The sequence below is a fragment of the Natrix helvetica genome, assembly GCF_964273705.1.
Source record: "Natrix helvetica genome assembly, chromosome: 2".
Lineage (NCBI taxonomy): Eukaryota > Metazoa > Chordata > Lepidosauria > Squamata > Natricidae > Natrix > Natrix helvetica.
Genome location: NC_138552.1, coordinates 228,196,331 through 228,224,330, shown reverse-complemented (window position 1 = coordinate 228,224,330; position 28,000 = coordinate 228,196,331). Strand labels below are relative to the sequence as shown.

General features: G+C 35.1%; 1 protein-coding gene across 7 annotated transcripts in view; it reads right to left on the bottom strand.

Annotated features, from left to right (window-relative positions):
* BIRC6 (baculoviral IAP repeat containing 6) overlaps positions 1 to 28,000 on the bottom strand; it is a 153,986-nt gene that overhangs the window by 53,284 nt on the left and 72,702 nt on the right. For all 7 annotated transcript variants that reach the window (XM_081943436.1, XM_081943438.1, XM_081943442.1 and 4 more), the window contains 20 exons: positions 27,577 to 27,731; positions 26,456 to 26,582; positions 23,995 to 24,105; positions 22,276 to 22,409; positions 21,843 to 21,970; positions 19,183 to 19,745; positions 17,523 to 17,698; positions 16,896 to 16,992; positions 16,332 to 16,526; positions 14,044 to 14,244; positions 12,626 to 12,905; positions 11,251 to 11,507; positions 10,871 to 10,979; positions 9,690 to 9,911; positions 7,385 to 8,168; positions 6,687 to 6,830; positions 4,331 to 4,460; positions 3,408 to 3,539; positions 1,139 to 1,306; positions 9 to 182 (listed from right to left, as the gene is read on the bottom strand). In XM_081943436.1, the coding sequence (XP_081799562.1) occupies positions 9 to 182; positions 1,139 to 1,306; positions 3,408 to 3,539; positions 4,331 to 4,460; positions 6,687 to 6,830; positions 7,385 to 8,168; positions 9,690 to 9,911; positions 10,871 to 10,979; positions 11,251 to 11,507; positions 12,626 to 12,905; positions 14,044 to 14,244; positions 16,332 to 16,526; positions 16,896 to 16,992; positions 17,523 to 17,698; positions 19,183 to 19,745; positions 21,843 to 21,970; positions 22,276 to 22,409; positions 23,995 to 24,105; positions 26,456 to 26,582; positions 27,577 to 27,731 (4,287 nt within the window). The remainder of the gene's footprint in view (positions 1 to 8; positions 183 to 1,138; positions 1,307 to 3,407; positions 3,540 to 4,330; positions 4,461 to 6,686; positions 6,831 to 7,384; positions 8,169 to 9,689; positions 9,912 to 10,870; positions 10,980 to 11,250; positions 11,508 to 12,625; positions 12,906 to 14,043; positions 14,245 to 16,331; positions 16,527 to 16,895; positions 16,993 to 17,522; positions 17,699 to 19,182; positions 19,746 to 21,842; positions 21,971 to 22,275; positions 22,410 to 23,994; positions 24,106 to 26,455; positions 26,583 to 27,576; positions 27,732 to 28,000) is intronic.

Below are 28,000 nucleotides of genomic sequence, written 5' to 3'. Positions count from 1 at the left end.
AAGTATACCTTTTTCAGTGTGTAGGCGCTTGAATGAATCTGTTTTTGAAAGACTAGGGTCCGAGATGACCTTCGAGCCAAGCTTAACTGCCAAGTCTATAGATCGGTATCCTTGAGGAAGTTTGCGGTCATACAACAGAGTCAAAAGTTGGGCAAGGGTCATCTCAGGTGGCAGCGGCTGACCTAAATCACATGATGTTACAAGAAGCTCTAAATTGGCATTTAACTGATAAATTCAAATCATAACTTAAATAAGCAATTATCATTAACATAATGAATAAGCAACTTTTGTCTTTTTCATTTTCTGGGCAATCAGTTCCTATAGTTGCAGCACATCCTTAAGCAAGGTGGAGCTTCCTTTCACAGATTTTCCAGTAATATTGAAAAAAAACCTATGCTACAGGTAGTCTTTGGCTTATAACAACAATTGGGATTAAAATTTCCATTGCTAACTCATTAAATGAGTCACACCCAATTTTATGACCTTTTTTGCCAAGGTCATTAAGTGAACTCGGCTTCTCCTCCTGACTTTGTCAGAGGTCCCCTATGAATGTTGCAAATGGAAATCACATGACCCTGCCAATACATGCTAGTTGCCAATACATGCTAGTTGCCAATACATGCTAGTTGCCAACAATGAATTTTGATCATGTGACCACAAGGATACTGTGACAGTTGTAAGTAAGAGGACCGGTTATAAGTCATTTTTTTTGCCGCAATCATAACTGAACAATTACTAAAAGAATAGTTATAAGCCAAGGACCTCCTTTAAAAACTACACATACAATATTAATTTGGATAAATACTTAAATGTTATTACAATACTTGCTTAATAAAATGTGATCAACACATATTTATCCAAAGAGCTTACTACATTGTATCATATATTGCATCAAATAACTGATTCAACTGTAAATTTATCCATGAACACTAGATATATTTATAATGCTAAGGTTACAAGCGTATAGATACAATGTTTCATAGGACTATTTCATATAATTAGGAAACTCATTTCAAACCAAGGTTTCTCTACAATGAATCCGAGAAAATGTGCAGATCCTTGTAAGTCTTCAACATCATTTTATGTACCTCAGCATTCTTGAAAAACATGGTCTAATAAAAAAAAAGCCGAAAACTACCTGGTAGCAGCTTATGATACAGGTGAAAAACAGGAACACTAATAGTTTTGCTGGAAGAATCATTTCCTGTGGCAGAGCTGCCTACTTTATCTGTCACCACTCTCCCTCGTCTTGAAGGTGGACGAGGTGGTGTGGACGATACAGCTCTTTTTGACTGAGATTTCAAACCTATAATGAAAATGAAGTGTTACATTTAATACAATTTGCAATGCAACTCAACAGTATTTACACTGTTGCTTAAAAGTTAGTGAAGCGTTTTAAAACGTTCAATATTTCTGCATAAATATAACCAAAACATGACCTGTTCTCCATACAGGTTATAAAACTAGATAAAGAGAGCTCAATTCAACAAAACTCATTATACTTATTCCTTTATTTTTTTCAGGGAAATGATACAAGGCTATATATTTATGTTTGGGAAAAGTATGTGAACCTCTAGCAAGACAGCAAAAGAAAATTCAATCAATGGAATGATATGTGAGTTTGGGAGAGCCTGCCTTATTTAAAGAACAGGTGTCTGGGTGTTCACTATTAAAGCCAACCTTCACAACCCAGGTACATGGGAGTATGTCATGGCCTGAATAAAAGGAGATATCTGAGAATCTTTGAAAAACAGATGTTGATGGAAAAGGCTGGAAAAGGTTATAAAACTATTGCCACAGCGTTTGGACTCCATCAGTCCAATGTCAGGCGGATTGTGTACAATTAGAGAAAATTTAGCACCATTATTACCCTCCCCAAGAGTAGTTGGACAACCAAGATTACACCAAAAAGCAAGGTGCGTAATAATCAGGGAAATCTCAAAGAAGCTCAGGGTAACATCTAAGGAACTAAAGGCCTCTCTTGCACTTGGAATGTCAGTGTTCATGAGACCTTCATCAGGAGAACACTGAGCAACAAGGTATGCATGACTGGGCTAAAAGGAGACAGCCAATACTCACCCCACCCCTCTCTCAAAAAGCAAGCAAACAAACAAAAAAAGACCACATGAATAATCCAGGTGGCCATTGAAAGAATGTCTATGGAGATTCTCAGTCATCCAGGTCATAGTTGTCCCAAAGGTGCTTTTTCAAGAGCCAACTGGACTTTCTGGACCAGTTATCTACCTTTGGGACAACCATGACCTGGATGACTAAGAATCTCCATAGACATTTAGCTATGCACTTTGGGATGAACACCCTTCAAATGGTGAGGGACTATGAACGGATATCCAGAAAAATTGTAGACTACAGGAACAATTTGCGCTTCAGTTTGTGATTCAGACAGCACAGAATCATCCCCAACAGCCTGCGCCTGTGCTCAACATTGAAAGTATGATGCAGAAAGCACAGCTCCAGATTTTCAAACCAGGAAGTCCAGTTGCCTCTTGAAAAAGCACCTTTGGAACTATTGAAATAATATTTTGTCGATGGATGAGACCAAAACACAACTTTTGGGCTTAAATGCAAAGAGTTATATTTTGTGAACGGTGAATGCTACATTCTAGCATGAGAACCTTATCCCATCTGTAAAACATGTTAGTGCAGTATTGTTCTTAATTGAGTTCTCTTCAGTTTTAGGACTTGTGTGGAAAATAGATCACATTTTAAGTCATATTTGAGCAGAAATATTGAAAATTCAAAAGGGTTCCCAAACATGTAAGCACCACTGTATTTGTAAGAGTGACAATAACCTACATAACTACTTTTGAATAGACGGAGGCATTATATTATATCCTCAAAATCCAGCAGATTGTTGCAAGAGAGAAGCAACTTCTGCCTCACCAAACTTCACTGCAAAGCATCTTCTATCCCAGGATTTTACATGCATTTTCCTTATGTCTAACATTGAATTCAGACTACACAAGTAAAGGGCAAACTGTATTTTTCTTCCTTATCCAATTATTAATATCTCATGCCCCATCTTCATTTAGTTTTGTTATCCCTCTTCTCAGCCTATCTCCATTTAGATTTTTTTGGGGTCTTTTCTGTTATTTCTTCTGGAAGGCAGGAGAGAGTTGTAGACTCTAGTGATGATGAAAAATGTTTGGGATTCCCTTTGTCTAATGCTACATCCAGTGCCTCATTCACCTTTGCTTGAACACGTGGCTTAACTTTAATTCAGCAAGTTGTAAATTACCATGCTCCAATCTTCTGGCCAATGAATGCAAAGGATCAAGATGGCTAACACTGTTTTTAAAAAGATGCTTTAAATTTAATATTAAAGTTAGCTTACTATTCCTCATACTATCCCAATCAGGTATGGTAACTTGACATAAAATTAGACATACCAGATGCAACAACAACACTGTAATTGTCCTGAAACCCACTGTCTGCTTTAACTTTCTCTTTTTCTTCGTAATTCTTTTTTTCCTTGTCTTCTTTTTGTTCACTAATTAATTTTGCTGTTATGCTAGGAGTATCTGCAAACAAAATATTATATTATGTAGAAAGCATTACTATTTAATTATTTATGTATCTAAAGGTGTACACACACACACACATACTAGGGCCGTAGTAAGTATTTGAAAGAGATGCTTTGCAACAAAATGAAGTGGCTGTATGCGGACATGTATGCAGAGAAGGCCAAGAACAGCTTTCAACAGGCACATAAGCCTGCAAAAGAGATACTATTATCAAAGAGAGGTGGTGTGTGCATTGTGAAGTACTTCTTTTGCAAGTCTTGCACAGCACTAATATGCATACATGTACAAGAGTCATTCAGTATTGATATCTGATAAATAGGAAGAAAATAAGGTGGAATTGGTGCAACTTGAATATATTCATTACATTATTGTATATTCTAAAGCCGGTCAAATTTGTCTTGCACAAACCTCACCTCTGTCTTGTAACTATGAATAATGGGTGCTGTAATTCAAACCAACAGGTCCCATGTTGCTACACTGCCTTCTAAATTAGTAGTAATATATTGGTGAAATATTTTTCTCTATTTATAGCATCTTTCTAAATATGAGTTTTGAGCAGTATCTGGTTCTTAAATGTTAAGTCACTTTATGAACCTGCTGTAAGACTGTTAAAATAAAGTGTATTTTAGAATAATACAAATGTACTCTTCAGCTCTGATATAAATACACCCTTTTATTATACATTCCACCATGGAAAATTCCGCATTGAGCAATAAATTTATACATGAAATAAAATAACTTTCCATACACTATAATAAAAAAATACCTATTTAATAAAAGCAACTTACCTGATACACGATCAAGAACCTCTGCCAGGGTTGTTGAGACTGGCAATAGAAGAGTACGGAACATATGTCCTGCCCCATACATTGGATGTTGAATTACGTGGCTGGTAGCATTAATTCTACCTTTATACAACTAAAAGTTAAGAAACATAAAAATTGTTTTAAGGATTTTGAAATTAAAAGGCCATAAACATTTCATAGTGTTTGTTTGTGTAGAAGGTGGGATTCCCTCTAGATTTACAACTCCTGCTCAATGAAACTATGGCTGGGAGGACTTTTGCACAGTTTCATCTTGTGCACCAATTGAGTCCATTCCTGCATTGGCAGTCTCTGCTTACAGTCACTCATGCACTGATCACCTCCATACTGGATTACTGCAGCATGGTCTCCATGAAGCTCCCCTTGAAGAGTATCCAGAAGCTTTATCAGCAACAGATGCCCATTCTTTTCCTGTTCTGTCTCCTCCCCTATACACATATGCACACTCAGCTGAGCTGTGGCTTCTGTCCCTGTCATCTCCTTTCCAAACCTGTCCATGCACCCAGCATGCAGATCTGCCTCCCCATCTCCCTCTTTTTGCACTCTCTCTTCTCCTCCCCTCTTAGGAGCAGCACACCAGCAGTGAACAGCATGTCCCAAAGGGTCAAATCCCCAGCAAACTGAACAATCCGAGGACAGATGGGATGGGTGGGAGCTTTTCTGAATCTCTTCACTTTTCAAAGCTTGGCCAAAAATAATGAGGGGGGGAAAAAGAAGGCAAACAGGGAGGCAGACTCTGAAATGCTTGTGTTCCAAGTCAAGTTTGGAAGAAGCTGCACATGGACTATCCAATACCCCGGTTCACTTCCTTTTTCTTCAAAGATCTTTTGTTTTGAGGATTTCTGGACAGGATAAGCTTTTGGGAAAGGTAGCATTAAAGTTTCTTTTGAGGAGTGGCTGGCTGGGGAGGGAGAAATTGGTTCTTTTGATCAGATCACTCTTTCTGGGACTGGAGATATTTGCCAATAGCAATAGAAAGAGTATCCTGTCCAGGAACCACCCCAAAACAAATGATCTTTATTTAAAAAAAAATGGGTGTGGAGTACTCAGGGCTAGCTCTCTAAAGACCAACACTTTCCTCCAACTTGGTTCCAGGCACTAGCATCTCAATGTGCCAAGTGGCAGAAGAGAGATAACAGGAACAAAAGACTTGCTGCTGGCCTGTAGCTCCATCCCTTTTGTCATTCTGGAAATGTCTAAAGACCTGATTATATTTATCAGGCCTGGGAACAGGAGACATGCTTAGATGGCTCCATTGCCAAAGCAGCCATTTTTACCCACTCTTTGCCTAATTTTTATATTTATCTCTTAATGTGAATTTTATGTTTTTGCATTTGTTCTTTTATATTATTGCTATAGGCCAATCAGAGTTGATTTATTTGAGGTATAAATAAATAAATAAAAATGAAATACATAAACAAACTGTAATGGATGCTAGTTATAGAACGCAATTTAATTCAGAGTATTTCAACAGCTTACAAATGAGATGAGAAATATCTAAATTAGAGCAGTCTCAAAATATCATTTTGTACAGTATAACTGAATTCCACTCCCAGATTTTATTTTGAGACAGTAATTAAATAAAGAGTCCAGGACCTTGTTTGCCACATTACCTAATTAATAATTCTGAAAAGCACAGAATCTTTGTGCACAGTTTTTGTGACCTTGAGTTATTAAAAGAAATAGGGCATACTGTTTCTATTAAAGCATTACAAAAAAAATTTCAGAAAGAGATTAATTACTGTGATTTACAATGAACAGCTACCAAGATGAAACGGATATTCTAAACTTCTTTACTTGAAAAGGAAAGGAACACGCTACACAACAAAGAATATAAGCAATAGAGATGATCCCATTATTCAGGAGCAATGAATGGCAATTGGATTAAGTAATTAACAGGGAAATTATTACACTAGAAATTGAGGCATAATTAATATTAACAGATGGTAAAATATAGGATTTGTCAAGATATGAGAAGCCTATACACTCTTCCCCTTTTGCACCTTATGATTTCAAGGTTATTATCTAAATTTTAGTATAAGGAATTATATAGAACAGGATTATGCATATGGATAACTTACAGAATTAATGATTATGAATAAATTTGGAATAACTATGTATATTGTAAAAGAACTGTGTAATATGTAGTTACTGGTTGGGCAAGGCTAATCTATATCAACAGGGCTGGAAAAATACATTTTAATATTTTCTTTTTAGTAGAAACTGATATGATGAAGCTTTATTTTTGTATCTACTGTGAGTTTTACCTAGCAATGAGGGTAGGTAATAGTGGTACAGTGAATGTGGAGAGAAAACTTACTGGGCAAGGTGATTGAAGAAACATTGTCACTTTTTCATCCTCCAGCATCAGCTGCAAAAAAAGCCTTCTAATAAACCCTGAAATATTTCCAGATGTTGGGAGATTGCTTCTTTGAGGAGAGGAATGGAAGAGTTCACAAAGAACCTATGAAGGAATGGAGAAAAAAATTCAGACAGAATTCTAAGTATTCATGAGCTATAATTATGAATATTTACTTAGTTGTATCTACAATAGGGCATACGTTTGTTGATCTATCGGTTTCACCAATTTTTCCCCTTCATAACTCTTACACCAGGTCCTTCAGAATATATCTACAGGAACTTCGCTAAACTCACATTCCACTGTTGGAATGGGCTATTCCAACCCTACCTAGTGCCTAGACCTTGAAACAGACCATACTCGATCCCTAACACAGCTAGAACCCATTCTGATCTGTAGTAAAATTTGCTATTGCTACGTCTGTTCTTGAAGTTGCTTGCCATGTTATACAGTAGCATAAGAATCTCAGCAGTTCCAAGATCTTTATTCTGTAAGGTTACTGTGTTGTTCTGTATATTTACTGAATTCTGATCTCATCATAGGTGCCAGAATAGAAGAGTTAGCCATACCACAAGGAATTCTCAGAAAATGAAGCTCTCAACCAGTCCTTCAAATCCAGCTAAAGTGATATTTTATGCTACATGGACTATTCAGATTACCTGAGCCATCAATCTTTGATTATTAGGATGGCAAGAAATACACTGCAAGAAAAATGCAACTGTAGCATTTTCAATTGCTGTTCTCTGCTGAGTAGTCAGTCCTGTTCCTGAAGCTGAAGTAAGCAAAGTAGATCTAGCACTATTCTGTTGTTGTGGTGCTGCAGCATGTCCTCCAGAAGTAGCACCAGAATGGCAGAGTAGAAATAAAAGTGCTGTCCATAGTGGATTGACTTCAGAGCCACCTAACCAGTCCTTCATAAGGTTGCTGTTTCCAACGTCTGTCAAGAATCTGAGTACAGGAGCAACTAAATCTGCTGTGATGGGCATTTTATGAAAATGCTGCGGAATGTGGTGTCTTCTGATCCTATCTTGGGAATTGTCTGTTGATGGAGTACTGAAATCAGAGGCAGAAGTATGGTTAAAGCAAAAACTTGCAAGGCTTCTTACAAGGAGGGAGGGCAACCCTGAGTCCAATAGCTGTTTAATAGCTTCAGGAGACTGTGATGAGGCAGCAAGAGTGGCCAAGTGCGATTCAGTTAGTGCAAGGGGAGCTTGTGCATTTTTAGAGTCATCAGTTAAAGACGAAGTAAGATCCTGTTTTTTGCTGTCATCTGTCATGGACAGTCTGTGTTGCAACTGGATAGGGGGAGGAGTAATACCCATCCACCCCATGAGTAAGGAAAAATAACTTGGATGAATATGGCACATAGAACAAAGGAGACTGTCAACAGCTTTCTTCAAAACCACATTGCACGGAAGAGACATGGACCAATTAAACAGAGACCTAAGGAGAAAGAAAAAACTAATTAGAAAACCATATATATTAATGACACATAAGCTAGCCTTGAATTCAATCATTCTATTTAAATCAGACTGCATGACTAAGTATTGATAATATGGATTTTGAGTCACCAGGGAAGTTACTGAAGCCAATAGCTACTGGTTTGCCATAATAGTTGAAGAACAACACAAGAAATTTCTAAAAAGCTTATGCCAGCAAATAAAAAGGGAGACATAAAATCAATTAAATCTAATATTTCAGATAATTTTCACACAAATTCTTTTTTCCCCTCAAAGTATTATTGTCTCCAATTTACATTACTTTGAGGCTCTGGAACTATAAATTTGATGAAGTTTTCCCGCAGCTTAGCTACAGACCTTGATTGCTGCAGATTCCTTCTTCATTATCTAAAGATACTGAAGATTCAGGCCAAACCATCCTATTTCTATTCGGGACTTGGGGTTTATTTGAATGCATATCCCACTGAAAATCTTTGTACAGTTAAGTTTCTTATATTTTTATGCCACAAAATAAATTACTGCCTTAAGAGGGACTGGGCCTGCCAATTAAGAGCAGTAAATGTCTAAACTGAAATTCTGAAATTAACATTTCCTAAGAAAAGCATGTTTTTGTAGGTAAATAGACTTGTTCTAGAATTGCAGTTATAGAACCTTTGCCACTGGCCTGTACTAGTACAGAATCAAAGCATTTACTGCATCTTGGAAAATACCCACATTTCAAGTGAAAACTGAAAGGACTCTTCCACAAGAGATACAGACATTGTCCAAGCAAAGAGGAAAATCCTATTAGATTATGAACGAATATGGAAAACTAGGTCCATATTTCTGAATGATAATCATTGTAACAGACAGTCACTTAGCTTTGTGCATTTAAAAAAAAAATTACAGTACAGGGAGTCCTCGATTTATGACAACAATTGAGTCCAAAGTTTCTGTTGCTAAGGAAAAGTTAACTTAGTTTTGCCCCATTTTATGACCTTTCTTGCCTCAGTTATTAAATTAGTAACATGGTTGTTAAGAGAATCTGGCTTCCTTATTGATATTGTCAAAAGGTCACAAAAGTTGATCACATGACCTTGGGGCACTGCAATGGTCATAAATATACGTCAGTTGCCAAGCATCCAAATTGATCACGAGACCATGGGGATACTGCAAGGTCAACAAGTGTGAAAAACGGTTGTATGTCACTTTGCTCAGTACTATTTGAACAAAGTGACCTACAACTTTGAATGGTTGCTAAGCAAATGGTTGTAAGTTGAAGACTACTTGTACCAGCTTTTTGTCAAAAACGTATGAAAAAAAATCAGTAAAACCTATACATAAAAGAGCAAAGGATCGGTAGTCTCATTGGGAAAGCCATTTTTTGTGAATAGTTATTACACCAGCAATTTATGTTTAAGTACTTGAGTGTTTGTGGCGCTCAAGCACTGCAGAGATTTTAAAAAACATGAAATTCTAGTCCAGACCTCTATCGCTTAGTAAAACTAATGCATTGGCTACTTACTCAAAGAGTTCTCTGTTCAATAATGCTGGCAAGTCATATTCCACAAGCAATTCATAGCTATGCCATAAAATTGCTGCTACACAATGCAAATGTGAAGGAGATGGCATGAGAAGACCGTATTCTCTTGTTGAACTGTTTGGACAGACATAGTTAACTCGGCCACTTTTTTTCATGGCTGCAACTCTTGCAGAATCACTGACCCACTTCAACAAAGCTTGAATTCTAGAAGATGGAAATACATTAAGAAGGCATATGGTAGGTATATTTATTTATTTGTAAAACTTACATGGCCACCTGTCTTATTTATAATAATCCTAAGTAGATCACCAGAAAAACAATTTAAACAGTAATATCCCTCATACATTCCCACCATGGCGGCCTAATATCCATCAGTTCCTCCCCATTCTAGTCCAATAGCTAGGATAAATGACAAGTTTTCACAGCTTTCTGGAAGGCTATGAGGGTAGGAGCCCTTTATTGAATCTATTTCTATGCAGCCGTTATCAAAATGACTCTTGGTGACACACATAGAAAAAAACAAAAACACACAAAAAAATCACAATAGCAATACATAGTAACAATACTGTGAAACAGTTTTGAGAAAATATGAATGAAGGAGAAAAAACAAATTTTAAACCAGCACACAAGCTAAAAATATCTCAAACTAAAAATTATTTCAAAATAATTCAGTAACAGTGTCTGCTTATTCTAAGTTCTTGGGGAAGACTTCATAGGTGGATAAACATATCAAATCTATTCTAAACATCTGGCTGACTGTGTGACCAACCACAATTTATTAAACTTGTAAGGTGCCTGTCTTTCAATGACTCTGGGCATCTTGCAACAAACAAACAATATCACAAATGCCTAAAATCAATTTATTCTGACTTTTATATCTTGTCTTTATGTTCAGTGATTCACACATACAGGTGGCCCTCACAGGGTTTATCCATTCCTAACATTTGAGATTTTAATATACTTTATCTTATTGACAAGAAACTCAAAGTCAAAAAGGAGGATGCTATCTATACTGCCGAGTAAAAGCAAATCTTGTTCTAATTCGCAAATGCCAAATTTGTTAGTTTCAGCCAAATTAGATCACAGAGATATGGTTGTGAAGAAGGAAGGATAAAATCTATAGATTTCACATTTGTATAGCTATTTAAAAAGAAAATATTTACCTTTCTTTTGTTCCAGGGTCCTGAGTTGTCCCAAGCTGATAGAGAATGTCAATTGTGGAGTCAGAAGACAGGCCATTTAATCTTCCAAACAGTAACGGGCTATTCAAATCTTCTCATATAAACAAAGTAAAAACAAAACAAAACACTAAGGACAATGCACATATAATTTGCTGGTCTGCCAAAATATTTTAATAATTTTATTTAAGAAAAACAATGTTTTCCCATGTTTCTACTCATGATAATTAGTTTGAAAACATAGCTACCAAATTTTCAAAACTCACTATATGTAAATGCATGATAATCTACTAATACAACTTCCTTTTTGTGAGCGGAAGTCTCCCCAAGCTTAAAACTAGAAAGAGATCAAATTATTCTCTTACCTGTAGGGTCACTCCCAGAGGCAGAACAATTTCTTAAAAGAATGTCAATTAGCTTGAGGCCTATTTTAGTGGACTGAAGTCCAATTTTTACAAGCACAGCCTCAATATTTGGAGAATGCATGCCACAGTATGGTGACATCAGGAGAGCAGCACAGGTCTGCAACAGGTTGGCCGTAGGTGCTGCAGCACTAGCCATCATTCCTTCTAAATCACTTATGTGAGTGAGGCAATGATGCAGTAGCCTTAACCATCCAATGCTGGAAAAGACAGAAGTACAATTTAAACAGATGCCATCTTGACTTCAACACAAAACGTAATTGTTATGTAAGTTGGAGTGTAAAACCGAAAGTACTGTTCCCCTTTTCCAGGTTTATCCAATGTATTAAAAATATATGAAAATAACTACAGTATTTCTTTTGAAAGAAAACCCCTCTTTGAGATATGCAGACTTGAAGGTTCAGAAGTTAGGATTAGGTTAACCCTGTTCACAGCTCCTCAAATCAAAATTGCAGGCTAGGATTGTTTATGCTGTAGGCCACCTTGGTATGAATTACAACGAGAATGGTATGAAACTTTTAACATCCACATTTTAAAAGTACAGAGCATAAAAAAATATCCTCTGAACTTGTCAAAAGTTTGATTCTTCATACCTTCCAAATTGTCTGTGAGGCCTAAATTTATAATCCAACGCTTGCTGAACAGAAATGAATTATTTACGGTTATTCCACAAATCTAATTAGTGGAAAAGATATTAGAGATTTCAGAAAATGAACAAAGGAGGGGCAGTAACCATTAAAGGGTTATATATTAAGCCAACAAACTTCAAAAAATTCAAATATTTGTTGAAGTCTAGTGGCCATAGAGGACTGTCAGCCTTACTAGGTAGCCAGACAGGAGATCTATAAGCTATTTCTACTTTATTATAAAACTACATTAACAGAATCTTGCAAGGCTGAAAATACACTATGCCCACCATTTTCATTACTGCCTGAGAAATTAGGGAGGATCTCTTCTCAGCATCTTGTCCCACCCACTTATCCAATTGTGATCTATGCAGTCTCTTATCTGTTTGTTTCCTAGCAGAGTCTCTTTGCTCTCTCTCCTAGACTTTCTCAAATATCATTACAGGAACAGATGTAATCTGTATAAAAACTGCAACTGGAAGTCTATTTTCAAGCCCAATTGTAATACTTGGAATGATATTTAGAGAAATGTGAGTCGACATAATGCCACACAATTCCCTCTCCCCTGCTAAGCCTGAGGTTCTTCTTGAGGGACAGTATGAATAATAATATCCATTAAGTCTTACAACATAGCAAAACTTTTTCATATAGGAAAAATGAATTAATCTGATATTGCTACTGATAAAACATACCTTGTTTTAGATACCTGGTCTTCAGAAGGAAGGAATGGATTATTGACTGTTGCAGACGAAGTGTTACCAAAGGCAGTGAGTCCAAGTAGTTTAATCTGAGATAGTCCTAATGTGCTAGCATCCCGTGGGCGATGAAGGCGAAGACACACAGCTGAGGCAACTTCAGCTTTCACAAGTTGTATTTTTATATAGGTAAGACCACTTGTGATAACAGGTGTTGATAAAGGTAACATGTTCACCCCATCTGCACTTATTTCAACAGATACCGAAGAAGGGCATGCTGTAGAGATAGAATGTTCACATATATTTATATGTAGGACACAATTTACAGATGTCAGTTGCATTACTTTAAAACATGAAATAAATACAAGTATTCACATATGGAATGGCAATAGCTTTCCACCTTTCCAAGATGGGTAAAACAAAAGCGCAGATTGTTGGGGCAATATACAAATAATGCTTACATGGTAACCCACTCAGAGAGTGCTGCAAAGGACTATAGGGCGATATATGAGTCTATATGCTATTGTATAAGTAAAACCATGAAATCTTGTGGCATATGTCTGCACACACTCATAGCACCTGGAACAGTTGGTTATGGAACTAACAAAAGGAAGAGGGAATTGCAATCCTCATGTCAGGCTTCCAAAACTGACGCATAAAATATTAAGCCTTGTAATAAACAAGTATTGAGATTATCTGAAACAAATGGCTGCTATTAATATCTGCAACTGATTATATGCACTAACACATTCGAGTGTAGAAATCTTCTCAAAATGAGGAAGTAGGTAAAACTATAATGAAAGGGAGAGCCAAATAAGATAGTTACTCAAAACCAATAAGAGAAATAGCTGGTATGTGTAGGTCAAATTAAAAAAGGTACATCAATGAATGAAGTTATTAAATGTAAGGAGTTTCTCTCTCCAAGAAAACTAAAACTAACACTAAATTAAGAAAAGATCATAAACTTACATTTCAAATGGTGTAGTGTAGAAACATAGCAGAAACATGGATAGATTAGAGGGCAGAAAGGTGTGGATAAGTACTGTACAGTGAATAGTTTCAATGTAAACTATTTATAGCTATTTTTCTTTTTATCTTATGACTTCTAATTTTTTATTTGTTTTCTACACTCTATATAATGTTGATAATAAACAAAAGAATTTTGAAAGTTGTCTACTTTAGCTTCTAGAACTTTGTCAGTTCTTTTAAGTCAGATCCTTTCTTCCAAGTATGAATTTTACAATAGATTTAAAACTGTACATTATTTGGCCTACAGCCAGCATGTTTTAAGATATTTAAGATGGGAACCTAGAATCAGATTGTGTTAACAGCACTCTTATTTTCTCACAGTAATACAACTTCAAAAGACTTTCTGTACTGTACAACAACAAATGAGGTATTGTGAAGATACCTACTTGCAAGAGAGGCAAGATGTGGCTGAATATGTATTTCTTTTAGCAACACTGCAGCAGGGAGATGAATTGTAAGGTCACACCAGGCTTCCTCAGGTAGAAAGATGTAAGACCAAGCGGCAGATCGAGCCCTTCGATGTGGTGGAGTTGCCTGCAGCAATACTTCAGCAGGCTGGGCTGTAGGACTACTTGACGTAATTGAGCCTTAAATAAATAATTACCATTAATTTAAAAAATATGCCAGCTAAACTTGCAAATGATCCAAAACCCAAAAGAGAAGAGAAAAAATTAGTATGTGTGTTGTCTATGGGCAAGCAGTTGAACTCTATTTGTGGCTACATACATTTTACTCACTGTTCTTTATATGCAACTAGAACAAATAAATATTATACGTGTGATGTCAATCACTGAGTATTTCACTTCCATTAAAAATGAGAATGCTACACAGTTCATGTGAAGGTTCCTTCTGACTTGGTGTGAAAAAGGCATCATAAGGCTTAACTTTATTGCGTAGATTGGCAGAGATAATGTAATTTAGATATTTACTTTAGGCATTGTGCATTTACATTGTATCCTTCCAAGTACTGACTATGGCTGAGTTTGAGTACATGCATAGTAGAAAGATACACTGTTAATCAAATAGAGGCAGCAAGAATGAATAATTCTCTATAATCTATTCTCCAGAATAAATGAAATGGTAACTGATGAACACTTAGAGAAAGAGTGGCCCACCTCTATTGTAAAGGAGGAGACTTTAAAATTTAATTTTGAAGGCTGATCTATATCTAAAACTGATATACTGTAATTAATGACACTCTTCAAGTAAACTCTCCTGGCATCTTTCTCTAAGGAAAAGCCTCTACTTTAGAAAGGAGGGCTGTCATAAGACCATCCATCAGAAATTTAATTGATAATGTTTTTTGGGCAGAATATATAGGCCAGTGATGGCGAACCTATGACCAGAGGTGGCACACAGAGCCCTCTCTGTGGGCATGCATGCCGTCACCAATGCTCTTCCAGTTTCCAGTGTGCGCATGCACACTGGCCAGCTGGTCTTTGTGCATGCAGAACCACCGGAAACCCGAAGACCAGCTGGCCAGCGCATGCATGCACACCGGCCAGCTGTTCTTTGGGTTTTCAGTGCTCGTGCATGCGAAGACCAGCTGGCTGGCGCGCATGCGCACACTGGAAACCTGAAGACTAATTGGCTGGTGAGTGCATGTGCACTGGCCAGTTTCCTGCACTCTGGCATGCACGTGTTCTGGTTTTGGCACTCAGTGCCGAAAAGGTTCGCCATCACTGATAGGCCCACAAAGTGTCCAACAGGTTAAGTATCTCCTATCTTGTTTCTGCTGGAAGTAATTGTCTGTGGAACTAAGAAAGTAGTGTAAGAGAGAAAGAGTAATAAGAAAGTGTAAACTTGATTTTGTGGCCATTCTGGAGAAGGGAAGATATTAAAGAAGATAGCTATTGAAAAAAAATGATGTCTTGGGTGAAAGGTAAGGAAGATTTGGAGTGGAATTCCCTGGCATCAAGCCTAGGACAAAAATATATGTCACGTGATCTTTGCCCTTACTAGTTGACAGAAACTGCCACAATAGTGGATGCATTCCTCATAACAACAGACAATTTCTATATATTTCCCACGGAGAGAGCAAGAAAGACAGAAACTTGATACAAATGTTTATAAATTGTGATTAGCCTAAATAGAAGTTCTTAATTTTCAGTCATGCGTCATACTGTCAGAGAAATATTTGTGATCTCAGGGGAAGACAAAGTATCTAATTACATGGTCTGCTCTCATATTTAAGGATACCATTAAACAATCAAAAATGCTTGATATAAATTTGAACCACAAGTCTCTGGAAAGGTTTTTACAGTGGTATTGGTGAGACACTAAACAGCTTTTAAAAAACGTATTATGTTCCGAAAGTATTTGCAAAGATAGATTTTTGCTAATGATTATCACATCTGAAGTTTCTGAACCGAAAAGCATCTCTTCACTGTGAGAAGAAAAATGTTTTTAAAATGCTAAAGTGTTTACATTTTTTTAGTTATAATGAAACAAGGAACATCTATCTAGTGATTTTAATTCCAAAAAGCTATGGTTAAATGCAATGACTTTAAATCATGTTTTTATCAGAACTGATATACAACTGAAGCTCTAAATGTAACACTTATTAGAACACAACAAAACATGTGTAAATTAAATTGAATGGTGAAGCGGTTACAATGTAATTCCATTCTCCTGTGTTTCAAAATCATACCAAATATAGGGATTCGTAACTTACCCAGAGGTGCAAAATTGTGGATTCCTTCTGCATTATCAGGCTCAGAGGCTAGGACTCTTGCTTTCAAAGTACCATCTGTTGCCTTGCTAGGGCCAGAGTCTAAGAATTTCATAATAGTTGAAACCATGCTTCTCGCTGTGTTTACAATGGCTCTGGTACTGGTCACCATGTTATTGCAAATGAGCTGAACACCTCCTAAGTAAGAAAATCAATAACAGAAAGAGAATAACAATATGATCGGTTGCAATTTAAACAGTTTTGACAAAAAGCGGAGTACAATTTATTACAAATCTGGAAAAAATTATGCCTACACAAAGAGAGGATATTCAAAATTCATTTAAACCATATTTGAGACCAGCAACTATTTCCCCTCACATGTTCCCTTCCTTTCTTCTGTTCTCTTAATAGTCAAAAACAGTTAGATCAAAAGTTCAGTCTGAAGTACTCAAGTCTGGGTACACAAGGAGCCTTTTAGTTCATATGCAAACATGTTTTGATTGTAATTTTGATTGTTTTGATTGTAATTTCAGTATATTTATGGAAAATGGAAAAGAAGAACCTTACCCATATCATGAAAAGCTTTCAGTGCCTCACTGGTATCCAGCACTCTTAAAATGAACCATAGCAAAGGTTCAGACAACTGGCAAGTGGCAAGAGAACCCTAGTGGAAACAAAAAAATATACATTTACTAGATGTACATAATCAATTGATAAGTTACCATTTTTCTATGTTTCTTTCTGTTTTTATTTTAAACAATTAAAATAAATGAAAGAACACAATTCTCACAATATCTGAACACCTGTTTTTTTCCCTGAAACTAAAATTCAGTTTGAAGTGAACTGAAGAGCAGTGAAACAACTCTGCCAATGCCCATTATACCTATTGCAAAGAATAATGTCTACAGCTTATATCGGTAAAGTATCAGTTAGTATTTTCATCTCATTGTAGTTTAACAATGAGTCCTCCATGTTTAATAGCTGGGCTGAAAAGAACTAAAAGAGCAACTAAGTCAGCTGACCAGATTTAGATTAAACATTCATTGCTTCTCTTCTTCAGTGGATCCCTATTTAATTCGGTTCAAGTTTATAGCACAAAAAAGGCTGTAATCAGCAGTTCAAACAACTTGCCAAAGTCTTCATTAGAGAGAGAGGATCAGAAATCAATTACAAGATAATACTTTGAACACTTACTTGTCTCCCCATATACCCACAGGCCATATAGGTAAGAATTGGCTGAAGCATCACTTGCACCGTTGTAGCTTTTTTACTGAGTGTTGTTAGTATAGTAAATAATCCATCTCCAACTGATATGGCATCCAATCCTCCATGAAAATTCTCATGCTTTGTAAGATGTAAACCACTGGCCCCTAGAATAGAAAGAAGGGTATAAATGTGAAGGCACTGGGAAACAGTGAATGATTTAAGATAGCATTATCCATTTAATTCAGGATGATCTTTCAACCTTTCCAAAAAAGTAATATAAAATTATCAGCTCATGTTTCTTGTTGAAGGACAAATAGCATATAAGACAGTAGGTTTAGCTTACTCATATTTCACTATTATTCATGTTAATGACAAAAGCAAAAAGGCAAAAGCTGATTTATAATGTCATTTTCAGTACATTTTTGTAGGTTTCAGTGGGCAATATAATATAATACAGCAATAACAGTAGATCATTTTGTGTTCTTCACACTGTCACGAGAGTGGGACCTTTCCCCCTCAAACTCTATCTTCTTCAACTACTTGCTAAACATGCACAAGCTGATTTAGACCACTGAGACAAACATACCCATTCACATATTAAGACATCATATTCTGAGTTAATCATGTACAAGTACTTTGACTTAGTATGGATGGAAACTGAATTGTCTCTCTCTCTCATTCTCTCTCTCTCTCTCTCTTGTGTGTGTGTGTGTGTGTGTGTGTGTGATTCATACAAATAAAAACTCTAGAATGTTTACAAGAATGTTTGACTGCTACAAATGCTGCACTTTTTCCAGTGCCAAATTAAGAGACAATATGGTATGGTGATTAAACTGGTGAATTAGGAATAGGGAAATACATTCAAATTGACTAGAAACCATGGAGGTTCCCCTTGGTGACTTTGGGCTGGTCAGCTCAAGTTACTTCACAGGTAGCAGCAAAGTTGTTATTATGGATATAAATTGAAGGATGAAATGCTACATATGCCCTTTTGAATTTTTGGAGGAAAAGTGGAATGTGTATCTAATACATATATACGTTTGCTAAAGCATTTTAAAAGAAATGTTATTCAGTTTCTTTTTCTGTTTCAATTGTTTTTATTTTGCTTGAATACATTTATTTTGCTGCATTTTATTCTATTTTTTGTATTATATTTCTAATTTGGTATGGATATTTTCCGATTATTGCACACCATCCTCCATTTTTCAAAATAAATTTTAAAGGAAAACTTGAGATTGATTGGTATGTGGGAAGAACAGGATTTAACACTGAGATTTTTATTTGTGTCATTTCCAATTCTTTTGTTAGTTCACTGAAAAATATACTGAGTTACCCATAATAATTCAGGGATAAAAAACATGTGTCATATTATCTGAGCTGTTCCAGCTTATCCATCCATGTATTTGTTAGGAGTAAAAAATGTCTTGATAGCACATGCTCATTCATTCATGTTATATAAAAATATTTGAAATACAGAGTATTCTTACAAAGAAAAACTCTAGAGCCAATTTATTTAAATATTGGCAGAACTGGAATGGTAGCAGGCAGCATTATGGATTACCTAACAATTGCACACAAGCTGTTCTGATCTTTTGAGATGGTTTAGCAGGATACAGAAACTATATACATGCATAATTAAAATACCTACCAATGATCATTGCCATAGCACTGCTGTTACATTGGCCCAGAGCAGACAGAATCTGACTCATGATTTGTTGATTTGCTAAGACTAGGTCAGCTACATAGACAGTGGAGCCTTGAGTATTCCCACTGTTTCCATTGCTATCTTTTCCACCAGAAACCTTTTCTTCGTCAGAGACACTGTCCGTGGTACTACTCGCCACCTGAGCCCGAGCACTATATTCTCTGTTGCTTGAAAGAGGCAGCTGAACCAGGATATTGACCAACTTGAGCAAATCAAACATGAGCTGATCCCTCGTCATCTCGCCACAGACTGCTTTGGCATCCCCTGGCCGGATGATATTAGCGAAGAGGCCTCCAAAACATGCTCGAGCGCCCACTGAACTGTCAGAACCACTACGAGACATCACTTTGTCGGTACATGTAATGTAATGGTGCACTAGAAATGTGATGGATTCAATGACAGCGGAAATGGTGCTCACTGAAACGACTTCAAAATTCTGCTCAAGGGTAAATTCCAAAAGCTTCACTTGTGCATCCAGTGGACCCTGGCCAGTCTGGAAAGCACCCCTAGAAATAAAGGGAAATAAAAATTAGGGTTATTTAGGCTGATGAAAATCAAAATACATACAGGTATACATATTGTATACTTTATTATATAAGCCTAGCCAAAAACCTGCATAGAAATAAAAATATCAGAAGACACAAAAATAAAAAAATAAGGAATAAAACATAAAATAGTACAAACAGGTTTTAGTAACACATACTCCCCTTTTATCCCATTTTTCAACCACTAACCATTATGTAAATATTTATGATTTATGCTGAACATTAAACATTGGAGACTGTTGCTTATATTTTAAGTAACAATTGTTTCATCAATTATTTTTACTTAATCTTTTAATCCCCCCAAAAAACATATTCCAAGTACATAATTTAGTCTTGCTATGTAGCATGTCATATATAAATGAACCAATCTTGCTTACATTCAGTTAATTATTTTATGAATAATATATTGTTAGTTTTCCCATTGTAGATTTTTGAATTTTGGTCTCCCAATCTTGTATCATCATCAAAAATTCATTTTATCAACCTTTTGCAAATTGTAATATTGTGTTGTTACTATTTGAATAAATCATGATGCTTTTTATTTATATTTAAAAAAATATTGTTATTAAAAATGCTTGTGGTTTTCGTTCAAATTTATTTTTTAAAAAATCATAATGTTTGATTCATGTCTAATACACCTGAGATTTTTTTTTTTGCATGACTAACACATGATATAATGTTCCTTTTTGATGATGGCATTTCCAGCACTTACTATATAATTTGTCCACCTAGATAATCAATGTTACCTATATACCTTCTATAATACATTTTATACACATTTTCCCTTGAATTATAGGTTGGAATGGACTTTATTAATGCTTCCATTTTGCTGCTGCAATTACTTCTTTAACATTTTGCATTCACTTCAATAAGGAATGTTTACTTTATTGTGCCTCTGTGTCATATTTCAATAACTATTTATAACTATTAAACTATTTATAACTATTAAACTATTTACATTCCAATAGTTTATCTTGATTCCATGTGTTTCAAATCCTGTAATCTTTCTCAGAGTCACGGACTTCTTTCTTAAGGTCACTTTGTACTATTCCATCAATTTGTAAATACATTAACTGCGGTAAATTCCTACCTTCCCTAACAAAGTCATGCTGTGTTTTTAGTCTGAATGCGCTACATTAGCAAATGTAATTAAATCTTTTTTGCTGAAATTACCCTCAATCTAAAGTATAAAAACCTGATGGTGATGGCTAATGATAAAAGCCTTGGATTTATCCTTATTCTCAGAAGACTCCAAAGTTGTAAGAAACTTTATCTTATAATACATTCCTTCAAATTATTTTCTTCTTTTGTTTCTTTGAACCATAAATACTTTGAAGGCCTTTGGTTAAACCAGCTCCTTATGGGAGCTGGGAAGAGTTCTATGGCAGTTAATAGAACACACTAAGCCCAAAATGTTGGTCATCATTACACTTAATGAAAAGCTTATACCCCCACCCAGCTGCTACAAATGATTCAAAGAACAGCAATGATGAAGGGATCTTAATATTATTGCAAGGAGGGATTGGTTAGGGAAATAAGCCCACCAAACTAAGGGCCACTCTATAAAGCAGGGGTGCCTGAGCCAACATGGTTTGTGAAGCAACCCTTTCCTTTGTTTGCATACACTTAGTTTCTGATTCATTTTCTGAACCATTGCTCATTTTTATTGTAAACTTCAAAGACAACAATGCATCACTAAATAACTTCCATGTTCTTCGATATCATCTTTATTGTTTACAAGTATTTATCCTGTTGGATTTTTATTTTATTTTAATCATTCTCTTGCTTGCCAACATAATTTCATGCTGATGGCTTTTAGTTTTACTATGCATGGTCCAAAATAATTATGGTTAGGGTTTATCTTTTATAATTATAAATTCTGATAAAACTTTTTCCCTCCTCAATTCTTGCTTCCAGGAATAGTTTTAATATGTTTAACAAGTCAGAAACATGGTAATTTAATATCCATTTGCTGAAAATGACAAATTCTAAAAATAAACATATGCAATGTTTCTATAGTCCAAAACTATAAATTTTGGTATTTATAATAAACATTACCTCTCAATTGAAAGAATATGAATCAACTTTAATAAAAATTCACTGAACATCTGAGGGCATGCTGAAGAAAGATGCACTTGTAAACGAGTAAGGAATTCTTGCATAGCTTGGGTGGCTGTTGGGCCAACCTGAAAGAGATTTAAAGAAGTATTTGCATTATATTCTGAATAACTACATTGTCTGAAATAGTTTGTGATTAAACTATTTAATGTGATTAACATTGCATTCCATTCAGATTTCAAGAGAAGAGAGATCTACATATTCACATTTAAAACTGCAATGTTAAATGGTAGGTTTGAATACTCATATTATTTCTCTTAAATGATTAACATTTATCTATACATGCTTTCGACTGACTACCCAAATAATACAAAAATGAAGATAGTATATAAATCAAATCAGCAAACAAAATCAATATGAATGAAAATATTACCTGTGGACTATGTTGATTTGTTCCATGGGGATTTGTTCCAGAAAGAAACTTCACTAAAATATGAATAAGATTAGGATCTGATATCAATAGCTGGGCAGTACTTTCCTGAGATGTAATGGCACTACTAGAACCAGCTGTAAGACAAATAAAAAGTTTGGTTTTTCTTCAGCCTAAATTATAGTACCTATGACTCTGAAATATTCATTCTATATATAAAGTGTTCTGAAATTCTAAATTTTAAAATACATTCCTTTCCAACTATCAGAATTGATCTGCATGTTCTAGGCAGTACCTGAAGACATTACTAAATGCCAGGAGGATTAATAAGGTAGGAATTTCATTCGGTTATTTAAAAGAGACCCTGGTCTCTAGTTGCCTTGATGAATGTCTTAAATACTTAGCCATAAGGTACCAGATCTCTGTCCATCTGCCACTTTCAAAACAAAAGAAGGGCCACCAGTTTCAAGCAGCCAAGCTGTATGGGGGAAATACACGTAGGAGGAGCAACAGCTATATTTATCAATATTATTTATCAACATTATCAAAACTGGGAATAAACAATACATCTTTGGAGCTAACAGAATTTGGAAAGCACATCATGGATACTTACACATATTCTCACAAAATAGCTACTATGAGTAAGTCTTTAACAAAGTATTGGGTTGTACATAGTCACAAAATACACATATGCCAGAAGATACAATAGACCTAAGGATATATATGACTATTCCACTTTAATTATCTTCCTTTTCTGTATAGGTAGCCACCCTGCACAAGCAGGAATCTATATGCATCCAGTTTTTACTTGCTAAGAATGCTTATGCAGCCTATGCTAATAAATGTCAGTGATCTGCAAAATGTATCAAACTAAAAATGTTTTGAATTCCCAGAAATACTTTGTTTCAAATCCATAATCTGTATTTTGGGCTGGAAAACAGCTGTTCTGACTTAATTGGAAATGCCCCAGCCCTTTCTTAAGTGTTTGGACTCAATCTGAATTTAAAACAGAATTATTGCAAAGTCAATACATTTCAAACTAGAACCGTATGGGAACATTTTTTGCTTAGGGTAGAACATTTTAAACTCGAAACAACTGTTTTGAACCCCAAATAGTCATACACTCCTAATAAATGCATTTAGAAATTGATCTTTTTTTTCAGGTATGTAAATTTTTCAATTTCTTTTTAAGAACAGATTTAAAAAAATTAAAATTAGATGCTGGACGCATGAAAGGTATTTTCAGGCATACTGCTGCTAACGGAGATATTACCTATCCAGTTATTGCTATCCACTATTTATTCAGTATAACCTTATGAAGTTGATATGGTCTACACCAGGGGTCTCAAACCCACATCGTCACAGCGGTGTCACGTGACGTATCAGGACTTTTTTACCCTTCGCTAAACTGGGTGTGGCCAGCACATGACGCATCCGGCCTGCAGGACGGGAGTTTGACAGCCCTTGTCTACACAAAGCATATTTAATGTAATGATCTAGTATGCTGTGAATTGAAATCTAGATTCATTTGATCAGTAATTCCCCAATGTTCCACACACTGAATTAATATAAGAGGTTCTTATTTTATGCTGATATTTTAACAAATACACTGATTAAAATGAGGCATCAATGTTTGGTGTCTACTACTTTTAGTCAAAACGATTTTCACAATTTCCTATTTTTTAAAATGATAATTACATTTCTAACTTAACTTGAACTTACAATTGAACTGCATGTTTGTCATGAGAGTTAGGCTGTGAAGTACAAGGCACCATGTTCGCAGCAAGGTATTAGGATACCACGCCAAGACAGTCAGGAAGCTAGTTACTGATGCTGAAAAAATAACCCAAAGAAATAAAAAATTGCATATCATAACCATGAGTTGCAGTTTTTGGTATTATTGTTGAATTATTTGAAAAGGTTAAATAATGATCATTTTTTTAGATAAGGAAAAAAAAATCATTATGCCAGAGCCTTTAGTCTTTGGATCTCCCAAGCTAGTAAATGAACTACGTAAATCACTTAGGAATAACATGCATGAAACTGGCAGGAAAAACTGTGATAATTTCATCGGCATTCAAGATAAAAATAATAATTATAACACTCTGGTTTTGCTTTAGCTTCTTTGTTTCCTCTCTGTTGAAACGAAGACCAAGACTTTTACTTATTTATTGGTAGCGGTCTTATTCCTGTATCCAGAGCAATTAACAGAGCTGCTGTCATAGAACTGTCTACAGCCACACTACCTTGGATCATTTTACATGTTGTCAGTTCAGAATATGTCAAGAGCTGCATGCAGAAATCAAGCAATTTCCAACATAAAAACAAATTCAATGTTGGACATCCATGCAAGAATTTGATAATACATGAAGCAGCATTTCTTGTCTTATTTAGATAAAGAGCATACGGCATATTAATGACTGAATTAGTCAACTGACCGTAAGATAAGTATTATTGCTCTTTTTCTTTACAGACTAATAAAAAGTAGTAGTAATATATTCCTAACCCTCAAGCTTGTACCTGCATATTGTGCAGCGCCTAAAGATAGAAAAATGGAAGAAAGCAGGCACCAAATCTTTGGGGGAGATGAGCAGTCTAGATACATGAAATATAAATGTGTGTGTGTGTGTGTGTGTGTGTGTGTGTGTGTGTACATACATACATACATAGTCCTCAAGTTACAACCACAATTGAGCCCAAAATTTATATTGATAAGCGAGACAATTATGAAGTTTTGCCCCATTTTACAACCTTTCTTGTTACATTTGTTAAGTGAATCACTGCAATAGTTAAGTTAGTAACATCGTTGTTAAGTGAATCAGGCTTTCCTATTCACTTTGCTTGTCAGAAGGTAGCAAAAGTTGATCCCATGGCTCCAGGATTCACTTATGCTAACTGATCTAAGGTATGAGAAAGAAACCTAACTGATTCTGTAATCAGCACATTTTATAATTTTAAATACTCCTTAATTGCTTAAGTGTATTGAATTTTAGCCTAAAGGCCATTTATCTATCTATCTATCTATCTATCTATCTATCTATCTATCTATCTACCTACCTACCTACCTACCTACCTACTTACCTACCTACCTACCTACCTATCATCTATCTACCATCTATCTATCTATCTATCTATCTATCTATCTATCTATCTATCTATCTATCTATCTATCTATCTATCTATCATCTATCATCTATCTATCTATCTCCTTTATGTAATCACCATTTTACTCTCAGAATGACTTTTGGTTGTCTACCTAATATGGGAATCACCTAAAACAGTAATTCAGTTGAAAGCTTCATTCATTTTAAAGCACACTTTAATGTGGGAAAATGTATTCCAATATGTTTTATTGTAGGAAGAAAAAGGGATTCAGGAATTGGTTTTCAAATATAAAGGAACTTGATATATAAAGGACTCAAAGTATCCATCTCCTATCTTTTTCTTTTTGACAGTTAATTTTAACTGGAGATATTTCTTCAATTTACCATTAAATCTAACAAAAAAATCCAATCTGAATATATAAGTTGTCCTCAACATACGACCACAATTGAGCCCAAACTTCCTGTTGATAAGCGAGACATTTGTTAAGTGAGTTTTGCCCCATTTTACGACCTTTCTTGACACATCTGTTAAGTGAATCACTACAGTTGTTAAGCTAGTAACAATGCTTCCCCATTGGCTTTGCTTGTCAGATGGTGGCAAAAGGTGATCACATGACCCTGGGACACTGCAACCTTCATAACTATGAGTCAGTTAGTCATATTTTGACTGTAGACAAAGATAGTTGGAAATAAGAGACATAAGATGACTTAAATGTATATAAAGGCTGTTATATATGGAACTAATAGAAAAGATATATGAAACAAAATATGTATATATAGATATATAGTTATATAAGATTTACATGTACAGACAAAGTAACACAATGGATATGTAAAAGAAGTATAATGTGTTGCAAAGATGTTATGTTTATATAAACAAAATTTAAAAAATTTTTTAAAAAAGAAAAATAGTCATAAAGTCACTTTTTCAGTGCCGTTTTAACTTCAAAAAAATCACTGAATGAACTGATGTTAAGTCAAGGACTACCTGTAGTACAGTATACTGAATACAACAGAATCCCAGTATTTTTAAAACTACTGATTTATATCACTGCAGCAGTGACAATGATGCAGCTCACCTTGATTTAAAGGAATGACAGGTGTCCGGTTGGCATTGTATAAGAAAATGTCAGAACAGTTGTCTTTAGTTCCAGAAGTTCCAGAATTCAGGCTTAATGTGAGCCATAACTGTAGTAGGGACTCAAGCTAGAAAACACATATTAGCAACTGTTAGCAACAAATATTAGCAAATATTTAAAAGGCATACTTAAAACAAGATAACCATGTAACTGAGAACTTGCAATTAAGATTTCAAACATCAATTTTTACTTTGGTTAACAAACTACTGTTGCAGACTATATTATTTCTGTCATATTTTAATTTGTATGGTTACTAAAAGAAGATTATAACCAGTTTGTCAAAGCAGCAATGTAACATCCAAATTAATGTTTGGTCGTGTTTTAACTGTTACTGAGAATACTTTTGTTTCTTTTATTGGAGCTTAATAATTTGCTTTTGTTCTTCTAAGGTTCCGTTGCTTACTTGAAAACTTAGGAAGGTACTTAATTTTGAAAACATAATTGTATATACTAATGAAAAAATCTCAGAATCCAGAAGAGGACATTATAAAAATGTAATACTGTAAATCAGTTTAAATATATATTATAATTGGATATGTTGAATGAATGTTATCTGCAAGCCCATCCCAAGAAACTACAGTTTAAAGCACCAGTGCATGGCTTCATAGATCCTACATTAAAAAATGTATTATATTATGTTTTAGTATAATATGTGAGCCATGATCTCTACAAATGCATGCATATTTTTTTAAATGATAAAAAACAGCTTTTAATTAAAATTATGTTATTAATATTTTGTTGTTAACTAGTGATTTACCTATAAGGATTATCTCAGCCTTAGAATATATTGTTTAATTTGCAAAAGTACATCATAAATGATATTCATCTATCTGTATGTATGTCTGTTTTGGAAATGCATATCAATTTATTTTCAAATATATTTATTAAGGTAATGTGGCAGAGTCAAATACTTTTATTAGAAACATCAACTTGAAAATACAAACAGCAGACTAGGGGTCAACTCAATAAAATATAGTGCCGAGTGAGTGTACATTTCTTGATACTAAATGCCAACACAGAATATGAACTCTCTATAAATTCCAAGGACAACAATTATGTACCTGAACATGATGGACTTGTAACATGGAAAATAGTTTATTGAAGCATGTGCTTAACACTGGAATGGAGGACAACTGGATAATAAACTGATTGTTTTGATTTGAAGTGTGCAGCCCACGTAGCAAAGAATCATCTGTTCCACTAGGAGACTGAGTTACTAGCAAAAAAAACCAAACCAAGATATTTTTAATTACAAAAGAGAATCACATAGTGTTTGTCACTGAGTGTGTTATTCTTCCAAAATATTGTGATCAGTTTCCCAGAACTCAAACTTAATTAAATAACTTGAAAAAATGGATCGATGTAACAATAACTTAAGCTCAAATTATAATTAGCCTGGCAAACATACTGCTAGGGAATTGAAATTCTTTGTATATCCTATGTCAGGGGTGTCAAACTAGCGACGACACATTGCCATCACATGAT